This window comes from Balaenoptera physalus (assembly GCF_965194825.1).
Source record: "Balaenoptera physalus genome assembly, chromosome: 2".
Lineage (NCBI taxonomy): Eukaryota > Metazoa > Chordata > Mammalia > Artiodactyla > Balaenopteridae > Balaenoptera > Balaenoptera physalus.
The window spans coordinates 77,639,400-77,658,735 of NC_138883.1; the positions used below are offsets into that span (position 1 = coordinate 77,639,400).

The 19,336-nt window shown below is 44.0% G+C and overlaps 1 protein-coding gene across 6 annotated transcripts in view; it reads right to left on the minus strand.

Moving 5' to 3' along the window:
* RYR3 (ryanodine receptor 3) overlaps positions 1 to 19,336 on the minus strand; it is a 570,624-nt gene that overhangs the window by 248,616 nt on the left and 302,672 nt on the right. For all 6 annotated transcript variants that reach the window (XM_082452325.1, XM_082452326.1, XM_082452324.1 and 3 more), the window contains 6 exons: positions 16,039 to 16,207; positions 14,563 to 14,698; positions 12,364 to 12,459; positions 10,768 to 10,886; positions 3,577 to 3,710; positions 1,520 to 1,761 (listed from right to left, as the gene is read on the minus strand). In XM_082452325.1, coding sequence (XP_082308451.1) covers positions 1,520 to 1,761; positions 3,577 to 3,710; positions 10,768 to 10,886; positions 12,364 to 12,459; positions 14,563 to 14,698; positions 16,039 to 16,207 — 896 coding nt within the window. The remainder of the gene's footprint in view (positions 1 to 1,519; positions 1,762 to 3,576; positions 3,711 to 10,767; positions 10,887 to 12,363; positions 12,460 to 14,562; positions 14,699 to 16,038; positions 16,208 to 19,336) is intronic.

A 19,336-nucleotide genomic window follows, 5' to 3' on the forward strand; every position in this document is an offset into this window, starting at 1 on the left:
AGATGTGTGTGAGCATAGGGACTCTTTCTTTTCAAATCACTCCCCCAGAGACAACTTCCTGGGAGGCTTATGCCATCTGATGATAATCTAAGCTAAAGGCTACTACGACCGTATCACCGCGGAAACAGTGGCTCTACGATGGGGCTCTGAGAACCAAGAGGAGAAGATCCATCCCCGCCCCCCATGAAAATGGAAGCAGGGAAGGTTAAGCTGGGAGGATATGAGAACAAGACTGCCACTTCACTCTAACCCATCATCCTGCCCTTTTGTACCCACTTCTGTCTGTACCACACTGTCCCCTGGGACACATAAAAACAGACACAGACGATTTCTTCCCATAAATGATCCCAGATATAGAAGTACATAAATAAATACGTTTACACCATTCCTAAAAGTTAAAAACTGTTTATACTGAATATAAAACAGCACAAAATAAAAAAAAAAAAAAACATACTGATCAATTGAAAGTAAAGACCAACTGTAAGAAACATGTCACCAGGACCTGAGCTACTGGTTTTAGCTGGAAGCTAAGGGAAGAAGGAAAACATGATGGATAATGTAGTTCTCAGATACAAAAGAAAATACATAGTTTTGTCCTGTGGAGACAAACTTTTCCCTGGTACTGGATTTAAGGAGGAATGTGTGTCCTGGTTCTTTATGTAAGAGGCACACAGCACAACGCTTACCTAAGGAATTTCTATAAGGGACACAATGTCTCCAGTTGCAGTTTTACAAAAGATACAGATAAGACACACTGTGGACAGCAGATGGGAGGAGTAGAGCTTCTGCTGTGGGTGAGAGCCTGAGGGTTAGTTTTACATTTTCACCCAGGCAGAAGCCAACCCATTTGTCCACAGGCACAGGCCATGGACATGCTTTGGGGAAAGCATCAATGTCTATATAAAAAAAGGAAGCTTTGAATTCCTTTAAGAGATTAGCATCTACTATGTGTCAGGCACAGACCCAGACACCTTACAAAGTGTATCATGAAGCAATATGTTGCGTCGACAAAATGACGGACTTGTAGTCAGATGTGGATCCGTCCCAGTGTGATTGGGAGTAAGTTAATTAAACATTTTTGTGTCCAGTTTCCATGTCTGTAACATGAGATCAATATTATCCACCTTAGGGAGTCACTGTAAGAATAAAATGAGAGAAAAAATGTACAAAAGCTATGTAGCCTACTGCCCAGTAAGTAAATGCTCAGTCTTTTTCTCCTTCCCTGTTTACCCATATAATCTTGACAAGTCTATGCAATTAGGATTGTACAGAAGCAGACACTGAGCCCGAGAAAAGTTAAGTAATCTGTACTAGACCATGCAGCTGAAGTGCCAGACTCATGGTTTAAATGCAGGACAGTCTCATTTCAGATGTGATGCCCTTCCTGCTTAACCATCTAATTAGTTGAGACTTGAGTCTATATCATTTCAACAAGAAGTGACCATTTCAGTTCGAACAATTTGAGCCTCAATCATCCTCAGGAAGAGATAAGGGGCCAAAGCTTTGGCAAGGTGCTCACCTGACCAAAGGTGAAGTCCATCAAAGCCATAGGAGTACAGGTCATCGCCAACACCATTGCCCCCCCATCCTTCTCCGCCTCCAGGGTATGGGGCATAGCCTGAGGAAGAGGCCCAGCCCACCCGCAGGTGTGTGGGCTCTGCTGTGAGGAAGGGGTCCACCTGGTCGATGATTAGCTCGAAGTACCACTTCTTGTACTGTGCTGAGCCCTCAGCGACTCCCAGGAAGATGTTTGGCCGAATACTGAAATTAAACATGGGACAGGTGGCATCTACAGACTCTTAAGAAGTGAAAAAGCAAATTGAACCAGACCATAGGAGGCATCGGCCCAATTAAACCAAGGGCAAGAGCAATTTTGTGATTTTTGTCTTGTTCTAAAGTAGAAAAAGCTTCGAGCCTCCAACACTGGATCAAGTTCTTAGTGGGAGGTGTCAGGACAACATTAATTCCCTTATAAAATATAAAGGATATCTCTTCAAATATTCTATTCAAGGCAACCAACATTTACTGAGTGCCATCCATGGGTAAAGATGCTGAAAACATCATACAGAGTTGTATGATTACAAACCCTTGTTTCCTTCTCTAAGTGAAAGAACTGACTTACTCAAGTTCCATCTTCTGGTAAATTGGTTTAAGCACCCCCAAACCATTTTCATAGCATCAGCTTTCCCCCCTAGGCCTTATTAATAACAATGGCCTCTCGAAAGCATTAAGAAGTCACTATTAGAAATAATCCAGACAGAGAAAGAGAAATACTGCATGGTATCACTTACCTGTGGAATCTAAAAAAAAAAAAAAAGAAAAAAGAAAAAGTCCAGCTCCTAGAAAGAGCAGAAAAGTGGTTTCCAGAGAGCAGGGGTAGGGTTGGGGGGATAGGGAGAGATTGGTAAAAGGGCACAAACGTTCACTTATAAGATGAATAAAGTCTGAGGATTTAACACAGTGACTATAGTTGATAACATTGTATTGTGTAATTGAATTCACTAAGAGAGTAGAATTCACATGTTCTCATTAAAAAAAAACGGTAAATGTGTGAGGTGCTGGATGTGTTAATTAACTCGATGGGGAGAATCCTTTCACAACGTATATGTGTATCAAACCATCACATCGTATATTTTAAATGTCGTACACTTTTGTTTGTCAATTATACCTCAATAAAGCTAAAAAAAAAATTCAAGCTTGATGACAAAAAAGGTGGAGGGGGGGTGTGGAGACATCACTATTAGGCAACTTTGTTAAGGGATAGAGGTTGTAATGGATCCAGCAAAAATGGTTAAAAAGCTTGGCACAAACCACCTGGAGTTGTCCTGGTTGGAATCCTACTCTCAGAGGTCCACTGGCCTGGGCTGGGGCTGTGTCAGTTTTGGGTCCACAAGGGAAAAACCAGACTGGTACCCAGAAGAAAGTCTGTGCGATGCCTGCAGACCAGAGCCTGCTCTACACTTCTGAGGGGAGGTTCTTTTCTCACATTGCAGGGTAGAGAGTGGGCCTAGGTGGAAAGTTGCTGTAGTTGTTCCCTAGTCCAGGCCCAGTGAGTTCATGACTCCCATGTGGCCGCATGTATGGACCAGTAGGCCAGGGTTCTGCACGGGCCCGTGATCTTCATCCTGGCCTTCACAGGTGGCCCTGGGGTAAATGGCCATGTGCCAGAGGATACAAGAAATCATGGTCTCAACATGGGACACTCACTCTATTAAAAGATTTTTAGAAAAAAAAGTTGGTACAGCAAAATAAAAATAAATACGTTAGGAAGAAGGTATAAGATACGCATTAATGTTTAATATAAAACATGGCAGACCCCTCTCTCAAGGCCAAATTCTTTAGCCCTCAGATGGTATATTTACTCTACCTTTGGCTGCTTTACACGAGAAGTTTGAGAAACTCAGCTGAAGGGATTGGAGTACAAGGCCCTAAAAAAGTACACATTTGCCTGGTCTCGTCTTATGTGGCTTCATCAGTACAGAAATGATGGGCAGGTGGCTTTGGAGTTGAGATCAGCCCTCTTCCTTTCCTTTCTGGGGACAAGATGGGCATTTGGAATGACGGTGGTGGCCTTACCTTGTCACATCGTTAATCAGCCGCGTCTGCAGGAGCAGGTTTCTCCGGGGCAGCAAGTTGTCACAGATCAGATTCTGGTTGGCTCTCACTGCGACCCCATTGCAGAGACAGAGGGAACACAGCACGTCCAGAACCTGCAGCAGGACACACGCCGCCAGACCTTAGGACCACTGGGAGGGCACAGCAGGTAGGCCCTGATGGCCACAGCACATGAAGGAAGCAGGTCTCGTGAAGGTGGGGGCCAGGTGACAGGTGTGAGGACCTGTTTAGAGTCAAGAAAGCTGCACCTGTCTCAGCAGGCATGAGTGAGTGGTGCCCGGGAGCCTGCTGCCCCTCGGGGAAGATGAGGCTGGGCTTCTTGCTAACTGCTCTGCCCTAGTCTTGTGCCCCATCCCTCCAAACTAGGCATGTCACCTGTGGCCACTGTTCTGTTAAAGTGGGTAAGAGTCTGAGCTCTGAAGACAGCCCGTCTAGGTTAATATCCCAGCCAGGGCCAGAACTAGGGAGAGGGGAGTCATCTAGGGCACCAAACCCAGGCACAACTTCCTCTCAGGGTAGGTGCTAGAAGGCCCTCCATGGGCCTCAAGCTGACGCTCGTGCTCCTGCCTGGCCCTGGGGGCCCTCTGCAGAAGATCAGTAGGCATTCACACAGTGCTTCCTGAAACACACTCCGATTCCCATTTGGCTAAGGTCCCTTGCTCGTAGCAGGCTTGGGACTCACGTGGGTGGGGTAGAGAGGAGAGCAGGGCAGATTCCGAGTCTTGGGTCTCTTGCTGTGATATTACCAAAGTTCACTAAGATACCCTTATATTCCTAGAAATCCCGATTTAAAAACATTTCACCTGGGCTTCCCTGGTGGTGCAGCGGTTGAGAATCTGCCTGCCAATGCAGGGGACACGGGTTCGAGCCCTGGTCTGGGAAGATCCCACATGCCGCAGAGCAACTAGGCCCGTGAGCCACAATTACTGAGCCTGCGCGTCTGGAGCCTGTGCTCCCAACAAGAGAGGCCGCGATAGTGAGAGGCCCGCGCACCGCGATGAAGAGTGGCCCCCGCTTGCCGCAACTGGAGAAAGCCCTTGCACAGAAACGAAGACCCAACACAGCCAAAAATAAAAGAAAAAAACAACAACAAAACATTTCACCTACCGTTTCTCCCCCTTAGAGTGAGAGCAAACCACCAGAGCAAGCAAACCAGGCGGCCCCTGAATCTACCAGACCCATCGTGAATTTACCAGACCCATCGTGAGTTGTTCCTAATCCATATCATTCTCCAGCCACCTGGGAAGTGGGAACAGCCTCTGGCTGCTTCCGCCACATGCTGGCCTGTCTGCCCTGCCTCCTTGTGCTGCACCCTCATTCATTCAGATTTTGTGTTCCTACTGTGGCAGAGCAAACTGCTGGGCCAGGCACTCTCCTCCCTCTCTCCCCTACAGGGAGGACTGTGCAAACAGCAGTGGCTAAATAACGGCCAGGACTGCGGCAGGCTGCGCTGACAGGGAGGGGGCAGCCGCAGTCCAGTCTCACAAAGTGACCACCGAAGACTCAGTGCTTGGTGGGGCTGGACGGCTTCAGGTTGTTGATGGCATTTGTATCCATAATTCTCACAAACGAATTTCCTACCTGACTCCCTGCATGTCAATTTCATTCCAGATAAATACAAAGCACAATTATGGGACGAGCAGAAAAGAACCCCAAAGGCAGTTTTACGGAGGACTCTCACCATTACCATTGCGTGGAACATACTGACTGTGGCACTGGAAATCCAGAGGATAATTTCCCACTCTAAGAAAAGAGCCATAGATGGCCAGGAAATTAAACACTTATCATCCAGCCTATCGCACATTTTCATCTGTTTTGCCTTGGAGCGACAGCTGTAGGAGCCTTGCTGTCACAGCCGGAAGAAAAGCAGAGCTTAATCCACATACAATAGGAACCGTGAGAAGAAAAAAGGTTCAGTGAAAAGCACACAGACTAAGGGAGTAGTATGTCGCCTACAAATAAATGATGCCATAAAGAATGTGCTGACATTGTTCAGGCTTTGTTTTAGAAGGCATTTCTTTGGGTAAAATGGGAAGTAGGGGCAAACTCCCTTTTCAGAAAAAGTTTAAATGGGTTCTTTTAAAAGTGAAGGGTGCCAGCAATCCCACTCCTGGGCATATACCTGGAGAAAACCATAATTCAAAAAGATACATGCACCCCAATGTTCACTGCAGTGTTGTTTACAATAGCCAGGACATGGAAGCAACCTAAATGTCCATCGACAGAGGGATGGATAAGAAGATGTGATATACATATACAGTGGAATATTACTCAGCCATAAAAAAGGATGAAATAATGCCATTTGCAGCAACATGGATGGACCTAGAGATGACATACTAAGTGAAGTAAGTCAGACAGAGAAACACAAATATCGTATGATATCACTCGTATGTGGAAACTAATTTTTAAAAAATGATATAAATGAACTTATTTACAAAACAGAAACAGACTCAGATTTCAAACACAAACTTATGGTTACTAAAGGGGAAACATGGAGAAGGGGATAAATTAGGAGCTTGGGATTAACACCCACACACTACTATATAAAAAGTAGATAACCAACAAGGACCTACTGCACAGCACAGGGAACTCTACCCAATATTCTGTAATAACCTATATGGGAAAAGAATCTGAAAAAGAATGAATATGCATATATGTGTAACTGAACCACTTTCTGTACACCTGAAACTAACACAACATTATTAATCAACTATACTCCAATAAAATTTTAAAGAAGTGAAGGGAGTACAGATGGGCCAGTCCACGTGGGGGACATGCACACAGTGCTAGGGGTCATCTGTACTTTCTGACAGACAGGGAGCATCCCAGAGACCTCTGGGATGAGTGGCAGGCTGTGGCAGGTACCGTCCAGTGGTCACCAGACTCTGCCTCCTTCTCGTCCTGAGCACAGAGAGGCTACATTTCCCAGCCTCCCTTGCCGTTCTGTGGGGTCATGTGACTGAGTTCTGGCCCCGTGGAAAGTGGTGGATGTGATGTACACTGCTTTCAGGCCCAGCCCCTATACTCCCTCTCTCTTTCCAGCTGGATGTGGCGATCCAAGGAAGGATTACAAATCCCAAGGGTCTCCTTATTCCAAGTGGGACCCAGCAGCGCTGGCATCACCTAGGAGCTTGCCAGAAGTACAGATGCTCAGACCTACCCCCGGACCTACCAGATCAGTGCCTTCATTTTAACACGATTCCCAAGAGATTCATAAGTACATGACAGTCTGTGAAGTCCCGTCCTGGGGGACAGTGGGGCCGCTACACAGAAGGAGCCTGTGTTTCTGAATGACCACACAGCACGGAGCCCTCCCGCTGGCCGGCCTCAGACAATGACTTCGCTGTGAGAATCTGGGGTTGTCTGTCTTAGGAATTAGGCTTCTCTAATCTGTACACTGGCCCAACTTGAGAATTTCCCTGGCCCACTCTGTGGCGTTCATTTGCTGCTTAGCTGTAATCATTTTCATCAATGACACCACATTTCATCTAAGATCCTCTCTTGTGCTTTTAATCTCCATTAGTCACTACCCCAGACACAGGCTCCTGTGGGAATTCTGCTTTAAAGGTAAGAAATAGGTATTGTACATCCACGGACATATCATTTGGCTGGTGCAGTTCTGTCCTCAGATTTATCTATAACAACAATTTTTAAAAATGCAAAACGTACTTAATTCTGTGAATTTGTTGTCAGGTTGTATATTTCAGAAATCAGTGCTTTGCTGCCCCTGAGGAACAGGTTCTGTTCTCGCTGTAGATGCGCAAACTGGGTGGTTGGGAACGCGTCTACATTGGCTGCCCGGGAACTCAGAGGTGATTTTATGGAGCTACTGTAGCAGGTCTGTGGGAGTTAATGGTTTGCTTCCCTGTGCTCTCTTCTGCACCGCCCCCTCCTGCCCCAAATCCCCACCCCAGGCTAACTTTTCAGTTCTGATTCATACTTTCTCAGGACCAATGATATTACTATTTTACCATGTATGTTTCTCACAGGTGGCTCCAAATCCTTGTGGAAAAAAGAAGATAATAAAAAATATTAATCTGTGATAACACTGAGCAGGTTTGGAGTAAGATAGGTTGGGGGGGACAAGTGAAAAGGGCATATTTTACTTTTATTATTACATGTTTACTCCATGGAAAAATTAGAGGGTAACTGTTATAATTTTCAGGAATTGTTCTTTTTACCCAATAACATCGGTGCTACCAATATAGTAAGTGTGTTTCTTACTACTAATAGCCATCTGTTGGATGAGATGAGACTTGTACGTATATGTGAGCTACCATCCAATCATTCAAGATGAGACAGGAGTAGATTCTGGCTCTACGCATCTATTCCTCTCATTCATTCATTACACCTTCAGCAAACATGTATTAAATGCCTGTCGTGTATAACATATGAGCTGGGCACTATGGGGTTTACAAGGTCCCTGCTGCAAAGGAACTTAGTCTCTGAGAGAAGTATACATGTAATATAATTATAAGGAAAGGCAGAGTGAAAACACCATGTAACAGTGTGCACAGTTGTACAAGGATTGAGGAGAGGAGATCATGTCCAACTGGGATTCAGAAAAAGCTTCAGGGAGGGCGTGGCATCTGAACTAAGTTGTTTGTTGTTGTTGTTGTTTTTGTTTTTTGTTCTTTGTTCATTTGCTTGATCTTGTAATCTTTTTTTTTTTAACATCTTTATTGGAGTATAATTGCTTTACAATGGTGTGTTAGTTTCTGCTTTATAACAAAGTGAATCAGCTATACATATACATATATCCTCCCTCTTGCATCTCCCTCCCTCCCTCCCTATCCCACCCGTCTAGGTGGACACAAAGCACCGAGCTGATCTCCCTGTGCTATGCTGCTGCTTCCCACTAGCTAGCTATTTTACATTTGGTATTGTATATATGTCCATGCCACTCTCTCACTTCGTCCCAGCTTACCCTTCCCCCTCCCCATATCCTCAAGTCCATTCTCTAGTAGGTCTGTGTAAGTTTTGAAGACAGATACAGTTTTGATGGTTTCCGGAAAAGCAGAAAGTGAGGAGACGCTGAGGGATCAGCATGAGCCGCGTCACCGTGGCTGGTCGCTCGTCACTGAGAGGTCAGGGGGTAGAGTACATTCAGAAAACGGGACATGGGCAGCACATCCCACCCCTGTCCCTTTCACTCCAAAGACTGTGCTCTTTCCCTCTAACCTTTTGGCCTAAATTTGATCATGCTTTAGATGAGTGGCAATGCTTTCCACAGCAAGGATAGAACTGAGAACTAAAATATTGCCTGCCATATCAGTAAACAAAGGATGTCACGGCCATCAGCTGTCGTATTATAGCCGCCCCTATGGTGAGCCCTGAGGGAACTCAGGAAGGAAACAAAGAATGCCTCCCCATTCTAAACATGTGATTGGAGGTGGCATGGTACAGTAAGGGGTTTCTCAAACCCACCACATCTACAGACCTTTAACAAGAAGTGTCATGACCCTGAAGACCACCTTCATGGACCCACAGGGGCCCTCAAATTCCAGTCTGAGGAACACTGACTTATCGTATGAAATCACATTGCCTCAACTTTGACATCATTGCCAGAATTTCTCAAACAGTGCCCTGGCTCTGGAAGATTAAAGACTACTCTGCTAGTGCACTCAGGTAACATTATCAGACCAGGCATTGCTTTCTAGCAAAGCCCTGCAGCTTCCTAGGCCTCAGTTTTCTCAACAGTGGAACGGGCAGAACGGTAATCAACTTTCCGCCGAGCGACAATCCATTAAAGGCTTTGTGGCTTTTGGCTGAAAGAAGCCATCGCAAAGCTGGTCATTTACTAAGTGTGTTCTGTGGTGTGATAGTAAAGCAGCCCTGGGAGCAATGAAACGAGGGCAGCTTTCCTGTCTAAGGGCTCCTCTTGACATGTGCCCATCGCTCATGGCTCAGGCCACAGGTTACTCGGGTGCTTATCAATTACGCTCATTACACTTTGCAGACGGAAAGGAACATGTTGGAACGTAGCTAAGCTGGGCTGAAGCAGGAGCCTCATGCCTACTTTTGATTTACCACATTTGGGAAAGCAATTACAGACCCCATATATTTCTTTTTGTTCTTTGCCAGGCGATTTCACAGATGCTAAGGACCACAGCTTTTTTTTGTTGTTTCCTAAGGATGACACACATCATCCAAGCAGTGCTACGGAGGCTTGTTCTCCTGGACCGCCTGAGACATGTCTCCGATGTGCAGTGACCCCAACTGATGGTGAGCAGAGAGGGCCAGTGACCAAGCTGGGTTCTCTCCACTCCACATGAGCCCAGCGGCCGTCCCTCACATCCAATTATGCCATCTGCTCTTGAAATGCACCCCCTCAGCCTTGAAGTACCTGCCTGCTCGCTAGCAAGTCATCACAGCAACCCCCATATACGGGGCAGATGTCGAAGGGTCAGGATAAGACATATTTTAATAGACTTTCCCCAGAGATCATTGTGTCTTAGAGATATAATGCCATAAAAATAGAGATGTTAGAACTTTAAGAGACCTCAGAAAAACGTGATATAGCATTCCACCTTCATAAGTGAGCTGGCGATGGCTCCATTTTACAGCTGAAATGACTGGGGCGCAAGGTCACACACCTGTTTTGCATCAGAGGGAGAGCCCCACAGCTTGCCCCTTCCGGCTTGTTCATGCAGATCCATTTACTTCACCTGGTTTGACTCATGGCAAGTCTGATTTCATTTAAGAACATGCCATGTTGCCAAGACTTTCTACATTATTCTAAATCTGATTTCTGTACAGCTGCTTTATAAAGCTCGGTATTAGCTGTTTTCGCTACTAAAGCTCTCATACCCGAGGGTGGGCGTGAATCCTGCAGCTGGCCTTATATGGAGCTGAGCGCCCCACACACAGCCAGCTGTGGGTTAAGGGGTAATGATGAGTCAGGCTTGGGAAGCTGGTGGAAACTGAGGGGACCACCCAAGATCCCACGTGACTGGCTCGGAATATGCTCCTAGGGAGGAAGGGTCTTTCAGGACCTCAGTTTCCAAAGGTAGTATTATTATTATTATTTTAAATCAAAGCCAAGAAAGAGAGTAGTCAACATCCTCTCAGTAACACAGAACACTTATTAAGCGGCAGAAAGGGAAAAGCCGGGTAAAGTCAAACACTGTTTGGGGTTCTTTCTATACCCACCTTGTGATTTCGCCCGTGCTTATCCAACAGGGAGATGATTGACTTGATGTGGCCTTCTGCTATCAGGTTTAAGGCTTCTGGGCTTTCAATCAGGATGCAGTGCAAAACTTCCAAGATACCTACACGAATACCACAAAAACCATTTGGACGTTAAATAACCTGCAGAACTGACTATAATTAGAAACCTGAGCGTGAAAGGACCATCCTGAGTGAAGAGTATCATCGTTTCTTTGAATCTATTAAATACTTCCAGCCAGAAGAAAAATGCAGCCACCTCGGAGGGCTCAAAAGCCTCTGGGGCCAACCAGTCTGTAATTCAGAAGTGAGTTTATTCATCATTAACCCCATCTCCCTCTTCCTGGACAAAGACAGGATCCTTCTGTGTCAAAATATAGAGAAGCAGCTTTAAAATAGAATTCTTAATTTGATCAAACCAAGCAATACTTAATTTAAAAACAGATAGAAAATGGGATACTTAGTTTACTATAAATTCTAAAGGTCATTCAAGTAATTTAGAAAATAGTCTGAGTGTTCCTTGAATAAGAATTTTTCTAGGAATCATCCCAGAATTTTTATTTTAGATGCACCGGTATGTCAGTAAACTATAAGTTCACAAATAAAAACTATTTGGCTTTGTCCCCTTTCCTGGGCACACTGGATGGTTTTCTGTATTAAGTGAAGGTTGAAGAAAAACTAACAGGTGCCCTTGCAGCCTAGCACCTACAGGGTTAACACCGGGGTGGAAATGCATGGGAAGTAGTTGGCCAATATCTTTATTGGTTCTATTGAGAAGATTCCTCTTGATTCTGTTTCTTTCAAGGTTTTCATAAATTATCCTAAAATGTAGTCTGGCCCATGGGTGGAGGCACTGAAGAAAACAGAGGCTTTGGAAGAAGACATATGTAGGTGGATGGTCCTGGAGGAGCCTTGCCTTGGCCTGTCCAAGCTCCTGCCATCGCTAGATGATGAATAGAGCATTAAAAACCTTTTAGCTTCCCAGATGGGGGCCCACACCTTTCATGTTCTCTCACCTCTGAGGAAGCAAACTGCAGAGCCTCAAGGCATGGTCACTTACCAACGATGACCACTCTTCTTGGCTCAAATTATCTGGGAGTCACCAAGAAGGGCTCTAGATAGGATGTTAAGGGTGATTCGGGGGTATGAGGATTATCATTTCCTCTAAGTTCTTGGTCATCCTTCAGACCTGCTTCTAACCAAAGAGTTGAGAGCACTATGTCCAGACAGGGTTTAGAAACCCAGAGAATAACAGTCCAAGTAGCAGTTAGAAGGGGACCAGCACCCTGGGGTGGGGAGAGGGCGAGTCAAGAACCCAGAGGGTGGAGATGAAGGCACAAAGTGAAAAATGAAGCAGAAAAGGAAAGATATTTGAAGCATGGGTTAAAGTTGTTCAATAAAGTTATAAGAGCGCCAGGAAAATTAAGGACTTTATATTTCTTTTCGTTAAAGTAATTATTGAGGATTGCTTGCAATCCAGTGGAAAAAAGAATTGTTCAGAGATTCAACTTTGTTTTCTTTTTTTTAACAGAAATTAAAAACCTCCCACCTTCTCCAGTTATGTTTCCTGTCAAATCTTACCTGAGGAAGATTCTAGTCTGTCCAATTTGCTGATTAGCCAATCAAGGTTATTGGAGAATTGAGCACAATTGTTTCTGTTTCCACGAATGAGAGCAGCTGTGAACAAGAACACATTGGATCATGTAGGTTAAAGGGCACAGTGATGGGCCTGAGAACTTGGGGTGCTGTTCAATACTCCACCTGCTTAGCAACTAAAAAGAATAGAGTAACACTCTTCCCCTCCCAAGCCCTTTGATACAATCCTGTTTCTACACTTTGGAGAGTAAAAAATCTACCATTCACTCAAATATTTCCAGAGATTCTACTGTGTACCAAGCATCTGTCTAGTTGCTGGGAATAAAGCAGTGGGAATGCGACAACAGATTCCCTGCCTTCATGAAACAGAGAGACAATATACACACAAATTAATAAAATTACTTCAGATAGTGATAAGCAAGAAAATAATATCTGCTTGGTTACTGGCTTAAGAATTCAATTTCCTCTAACGTTTTCTCAAATCTAGCTAGAGACCTGCTATTCTTCAGTGCTAAAGGAAGGCATCCAAATGAACACAACTGAAAAGGCTGGTTAAACTAAGAGGTAAGTAATAACAAAACATGAAACTCTAAAATATCTAAAACACGTCAGTACAGGACAGTGGTTCCCAAAGTGTATCCCTGGAGAGGAATGTCAGTATCACCTGAGAACTTGTTAAAAACACAATTTCTCTGGCCTTATCCCAGATCTACTGAACCAGAAACTCTGGGGATGGGGCCCAACATCTGTGTTTTAACCAGCCCTCCAGCTGATTCTGATGCTTGTTCATTATCTGAGGACCACTGGTAGGTGATACTGTAAAGCGAGAGAGAGAATATGCTGTCATTAGATTTCCACCAATCTAGACCAAGTAACCGTCCCTCCATAGGCCTGTACTGTAGATGCAACTCTGGAATAAGTCAGTGTAAGTTGATTGGCCCCCAAGTAGTCTGTTCTTCATGCTGTTGGCTTTCAAAGACCATGGGTTTGACAGATGTTTGTAAGGTATTTGGATAAGGAAATGTCTTCCTCAGGACCTCTGTTTTGTACCTCCAGAATTCAGTCTGAGCTCCTACCCCACTTTTCGGGTTGGCCCCAGCAAGGGATTAACCTCGAGGCTCTGGGGTCAGGCTGTCTGGCCTCAAAACAGTTCCATCACTTACAACATGTGTGACCTTGGATAAGTTATGAGCATTTCTGTTTCTTCATCAATAAATTGGTAATAGTACCTACACCTCACAGTGTTGCTCTGTGGATCAAAAAGAGATATTCTACTGCCTGGCATACAGAACTCAACAAATGTTAGCTATTATTGTAATAATTACTACTGAGTTCGAGCTACATCACTACAAAATGTTAGAGTTGGAAGAGACTTTATGAGGTCACTAAATACAGTGGCAATCTAATCAGCCTGACCCTTGACATGGAGAATGAGTCTAATCTGACTTCTCTGGCCTCCCCTCTGGCCTGCTCAGCTTTCCATGGACTTCCTCTCAATGGGACATTTACATCACAGCAAAGTACTAAAATGCTGCCATGTTACCAGGGCTGAGCCATTACTGGTGGCCACCTTCTTGCAGAGGCTGAGGCTGTCTTCCTCCTGCAGCCTGGCAGCCTGGGCCCATGTGATGGCATCAGTTACAGCAGGCACCGGAAGGTCACCATACACTCACAGTTGTGAGAAGAAAGGCTGGATGCTGGAACATCCCTACTCTTTGCCTTTTTCTTTCCACCAAAATGAAATAAGGAACAGGCCAAAGCAGCAGGAATCATGACTGCTCAACAAGTGGAGGGTGAAAGGGCACACAGTTGAAGAGGGTAACCATCCTCAAACTGCAGGTGTCAAAGGTCTAGAACTGGAGGGTACCTGAAATGTATTTTTGTCTTGCTCCCTCATTTTAAAGATGAAGAACTGAGGTTCAGGGAGTGTGAGTGTTAAGGGTTTCACAGGTAGTTTTGGCAAAACTGATCACTATTTGCTTCTACTTGCTGACATCTTGCTGTCAGTTTGGAAAGTACGATCACCTACCAGTTAACAGAATGAATGGCTGGCTTAGAATCAAATGATTTAACAAAAGCTTCCAAAGAATGAGGCTGGATGACAGTCTTAGCTTGTCCCATGGAAATACCTACAGACCACCCTTGGCCACCTTCCCAGGGAGAGGGCTCTGGGTATGTACTTACCCAGCAATTTGTAGAGTAGGTTCAGAATTTCTTTCCAGGCCATCCCACTCTCCTCCCTGGCAATCCCTGCGAAGTGTGCTATGCTATTGTAGATATTCAAGCGATCAATGCAGTTTAACACAAGGGCCAACATCCCCTGTGAAGGTGAGTTGGGCAAAAAGTAAAAATACTTGATTAAGATCATGGGATCCCTTTTGTTCTTTCCTCTCCAAGATCATTCACCTTTTAAAGCTGATAATGTTAATATGCAAAGAGACCTTCATGGTGCCAGTTTGGATGTTGTTTATTCCTCCCCAAAACAAAACATGCATTTTTATGCCTCAGAGACCTAAATAGCACCCATTTGGGGAGTATCAGCAGTCTCCTCTGACGGGTTTGCTCCCCACGTGTTTAACTCAATCCAAGGACATACTGAGGAAAGGGGAGCATGAATGAGTCTCACAGAAGCCTGCCCTGTGTCAGGTGTGAAATGATTCTGACTCACCCAGAAACAGCCCTGGATATAGGACCTATTTTTCTCTTAGATGCACAAGACATCTCCCCATCCCCTTGAAAAGAGGTGGAATTTAGAGACAATAAAAGAGGATCTTAAACTACTTTTCAGCTAATTTACAATACTATGCCGCCCAGTAAAAATATCGGTGCCCAGCTGTTCTTAAAGAGCAGGAGGGAGGTGTTAAGTGTAGTTTCAACAGCCCTATAAGGCACACAGAATGTTCCCCCAGCCAAAGTCTGCTCACATCAGAAAGCTGGGTAGGGATGGGTCTACTTCCCACACTATCAACTTTGGAAATGCCCAAGGGACGAGCCCTGTCCCCAGGAATGGGGGGCTGCAGGAATATGACCATGACCTTCAAATTAGTGCCAAATCATCACGTCCAAGTTCAGAAAAGGCATGTGACTTGTCTAAGGACAGACACAGCCAGGAATGGAGCCAGAACTAGGGCCAGGGTCCCTAGAACCCCAAGTTAGTATTTCCCCTATATCCAGGCCCCATCCCAAGTGACTTAGATGCTCAAGTTCGACTTGAGACAGAGCAGCATCTGTATCTCTCAAACCAGCTCCTCAGGCATTTCTGATGTGGTGGAACCTCGGCATCTGTATTTTTCCAACAAGTTTCCAAGGTAATTCTGACATCTTCCAAAATGTGGTGATCACAGCCAATGCCATACTCTCGTAGCTGAGATTTATGGAAGATGAATTTTGGATACATAGGTGACACTGAGGCTTTAAATTAATCTGGTTTGAATGTGCCCACGTACGAGCACGACAATGTTCGCTGCTAATGTGATCAGGGGTGCCTACAGGGAAGGGCGGCTTCCAGTGAATCCTTTTCTTTCCAGCTTCCTCTCTCTCTTGTTCTCTGTCTCTTTCTTAAACACGTGCATGAATGGGGACAAAGCTAAACTGTAGTCATTGGGGGTACTTTAGCTCTGGACACAAAGAGAATCTCAGTTTCTAACGTTTTGGACTTACCTCTTCCTTGAAAAGATTCTGTCTGTTTTTGAGTGAGCGGAGCTTGTTCTGCTTGTCTTCATGCTGCATCTCCTCCTCCGGGGGCTGGAAGTAGGCGATCAAGTCGTGTAAGGTCTGCAGGACCTCTTCTATCGGCAGGCTGACAGGGGCTGCTGTGCGGCTGTTTCCACTAAAACCACAAATACGGACACGGCTCAGGCAGTGGGTCCCCAGCAGGGCTCTGACAAGTGTCCACTAGGTCCTGGCTCCTCCCTGCCCCACGCTGGGCACACGGACTGCTGCCCGGGCTAGTCGCTCTACAGATGACCACAAATTGTAGTTTGCCGACAAACAGAGCAACGGGAGAGAATTTCTGATTCAATTTTAAAGCCATTTCATAAATCAAGGGAAATGACCCTTGGCTGTCTGCCACCATTTTTCCTTTTTAAGTGGAAACACGTTTATAAATAATAAACTTATTAACCCATAGCTCTTTTAGACTATCACACGTCCTTGGAATAGGTTAAGCATTGGCTGGAAGGGGTTTCATCAGCAGGTCTCTTCCCCCATCTACATCTTTGTCTTCTGTCTCTCTCCACGCATCTTTGTGATACCTCGGCAGGTGTTTTCTCTTCATGTTTGTGTGTGTGCAGGCACCCCATGTGTTCTGTGTGTGTGCTTCCTCACCCCACTGTTGATGTCTCCCTTGCTCTCTGTATCTGTCTCTCCCTCCTTCCTCTGTGTGCCCTGCCTCTGTTTACCTGCCCCTCCCCCAGTGTCCCATCTCTCAACATCCTTCCTCTCTGTCTCAACATCCCCATCATCTCCCTCACTTTCTCTGTTTGTGTTCCTCCCATCCTGTATGTATGTCTGTCTGACTCCCTGTGTCATAATTTTCCAAACAAATCTTATAATTAAATCCTTTCAACACAGAGAGACCACAGACCTCCACAGATGACAAAATGAACCCTTCGTTTTCCCATCTCCTTGAGAGGGGGGACACCAGTGAGCCTTTCAGAGGCCAAGGTTAAGAAGAGGAAGGGGGAAATGGACCCAGCCCCCATGGAACTGCATCTGTGGCCCCAGCAGAATGGGAACTGATACCATGTGTAAATAACATCAGGGCTTTTCCTTGGTGGTCGATTTCTAATGAGCTGTCCTTTCATTTACAGCAGATTTGCTTATATATCAGTCTGGACACATGCTAAGAAAAGATTGTGATCTAGGCCTAAAGCAAAGGCTGAAAACACTCAGGTTATGAGGTAATGATAATTCCATTTTTGTATAAAGATGCCAAGTGCACACAATGAGAGAAGAGTGAATTACAGGCAGGAGGTATTTCTCTGCAGTGTGTCCTCTGGCCCATGGGAGGTGCTCAGGAAGTGGTTATTAATGACTCTCTGGGACATTATTGGACACAGAGACAGTGAGGAAGATAATCCCATGTGGATATGAGGTGAAGGTTTGGGAACAAAAACCCATCAGAAATGACTCCCCAATTCTAGATTCAGTGAAGATGAATTCATTTTCCTCAATATTTCTGGTCTAGTTGCAGAGTTTGTTTTTCTCTCTCCCTCTCTTTTTTAAATATTTTGCATTTACTGGAGATACTCATGCCAGTTAAGAGAAAAGTGTTTGTTTCTTCATGTGATAATAAATGAGGATGAAAGAAGAGGTTTGTAGGCATTTCTGTAGCTTGATGGGGCAGCACATTGTTACACAGAGGGTTGGAAAGCCCAGGGACTCAGGCATAAAAAAGAATGAACTTCTGCCATTTACACCAATGTGGGATGGACCTAGAGAATATTATGCTGAGTGAAACAAGTCAGAGAGAGAAAGACAAATATTGTATGTATCACTTATATATGGAATCTAAAAGATAATACAAATGAATGTATATGCAAAACAAACAGACTCACAGATACAGAAAACAAACTTGTGGTTAACCCAGGGGAGAGGGAAGTGGGGAGGAACAAAATAGGGGTATGGGATTAACAGACAAACTATTATGTATAAAATACCTAAGCAAGAGGATATATTGTATAGCACAGGGAAATATAGCCATTATCTTGTGATAACTTATAATGAAGTGTAATCTGCAAAAATACTGAATCACTATGCTGTACACCTGAAACTAACATAATGTTGTAAACCAACTATACTTCAGTTTCAAAGAAGAGAGACACTTGGGGAAAACTGAAAAAAAGAAAAAAGAAAACAAGGGAGACGTTTTATAATTATAAGAGTCATTTGGGGGGAAGATATACCTATTATAAACATAAAGCACCCAACAACAGAGACCAAAATGTGTGAAGCAAAAATTGACAGAATTGAGGGAGAAACAGACAATTCAACAATAATAGACTTCAATTACATTTTCAAGCAGGTAATGTAATAAGCTATATAAATAAAGGATGAGACCACATCATTATCTCAATAGACAAAAAGAATTTGACAAAATCTAACACTCATTCAAGATAAAAAGCTCTTAGCAAACTAGGAATAGAGGAGAACTTCCTCAACCTGATAAAGGGCATCTACAAAAACCCTGTAGTTAACATGATACTTAATGGTCAAAGACCAAATGTTTTCCCACTAGTTCAGGAACAAGACAAGGATGTCCGTTCTCTCTACTTTATTCCACATTGCAGTGGATGTTCTATCCAGTGCAATCATGCAAAATAAAATAAAATAGAAATAGAAATAAAGGGCATTCTTATTGGAAAGGAAAAAAAACTTTTTATTCCCAGATGACATGATCCTGTATGTAGAAAATTCTAAAGAATCCACACCAAAAATTACCCCTGGTAGATTAAAAAATTTCATCTAAGTCATAGGATACATGATTGATCTATATACCAGTATTCATAGACACCAGCAGTGGACAATCTGAAATGAAATTAAGAAAACATTTCCATTTGTAGTTGCGTCAAAAATAAGTACTTAGGAATAAATTTTACAAAAGAAGTGAAAGATTATACACTGAAAACTGTAATATCTTGCTGAAAGGAATCCAAGAAGAATAAATAAATGGACAGACATTCTATGTTTATGGATTGAAAGATTCATTATTAAGACAAAATTTCCTGAAACTGATCTATAGATCCAATGCAATATCTATCAAAATCCTAGCAGACTTTCTTACATAAATTGACAAATTCACCCTAAAATTTATATGGGAATGCAAAGGACCTAGAAGAGGCAAAATAATTTTGAGAAAAAGTACAAAATTGTAGGAGGACTCACTCTACCTGATTTTAATACTTACTATAAAGCTACATTAAGGAAGACAGTGTTGTATTATCATATACATGTTTTA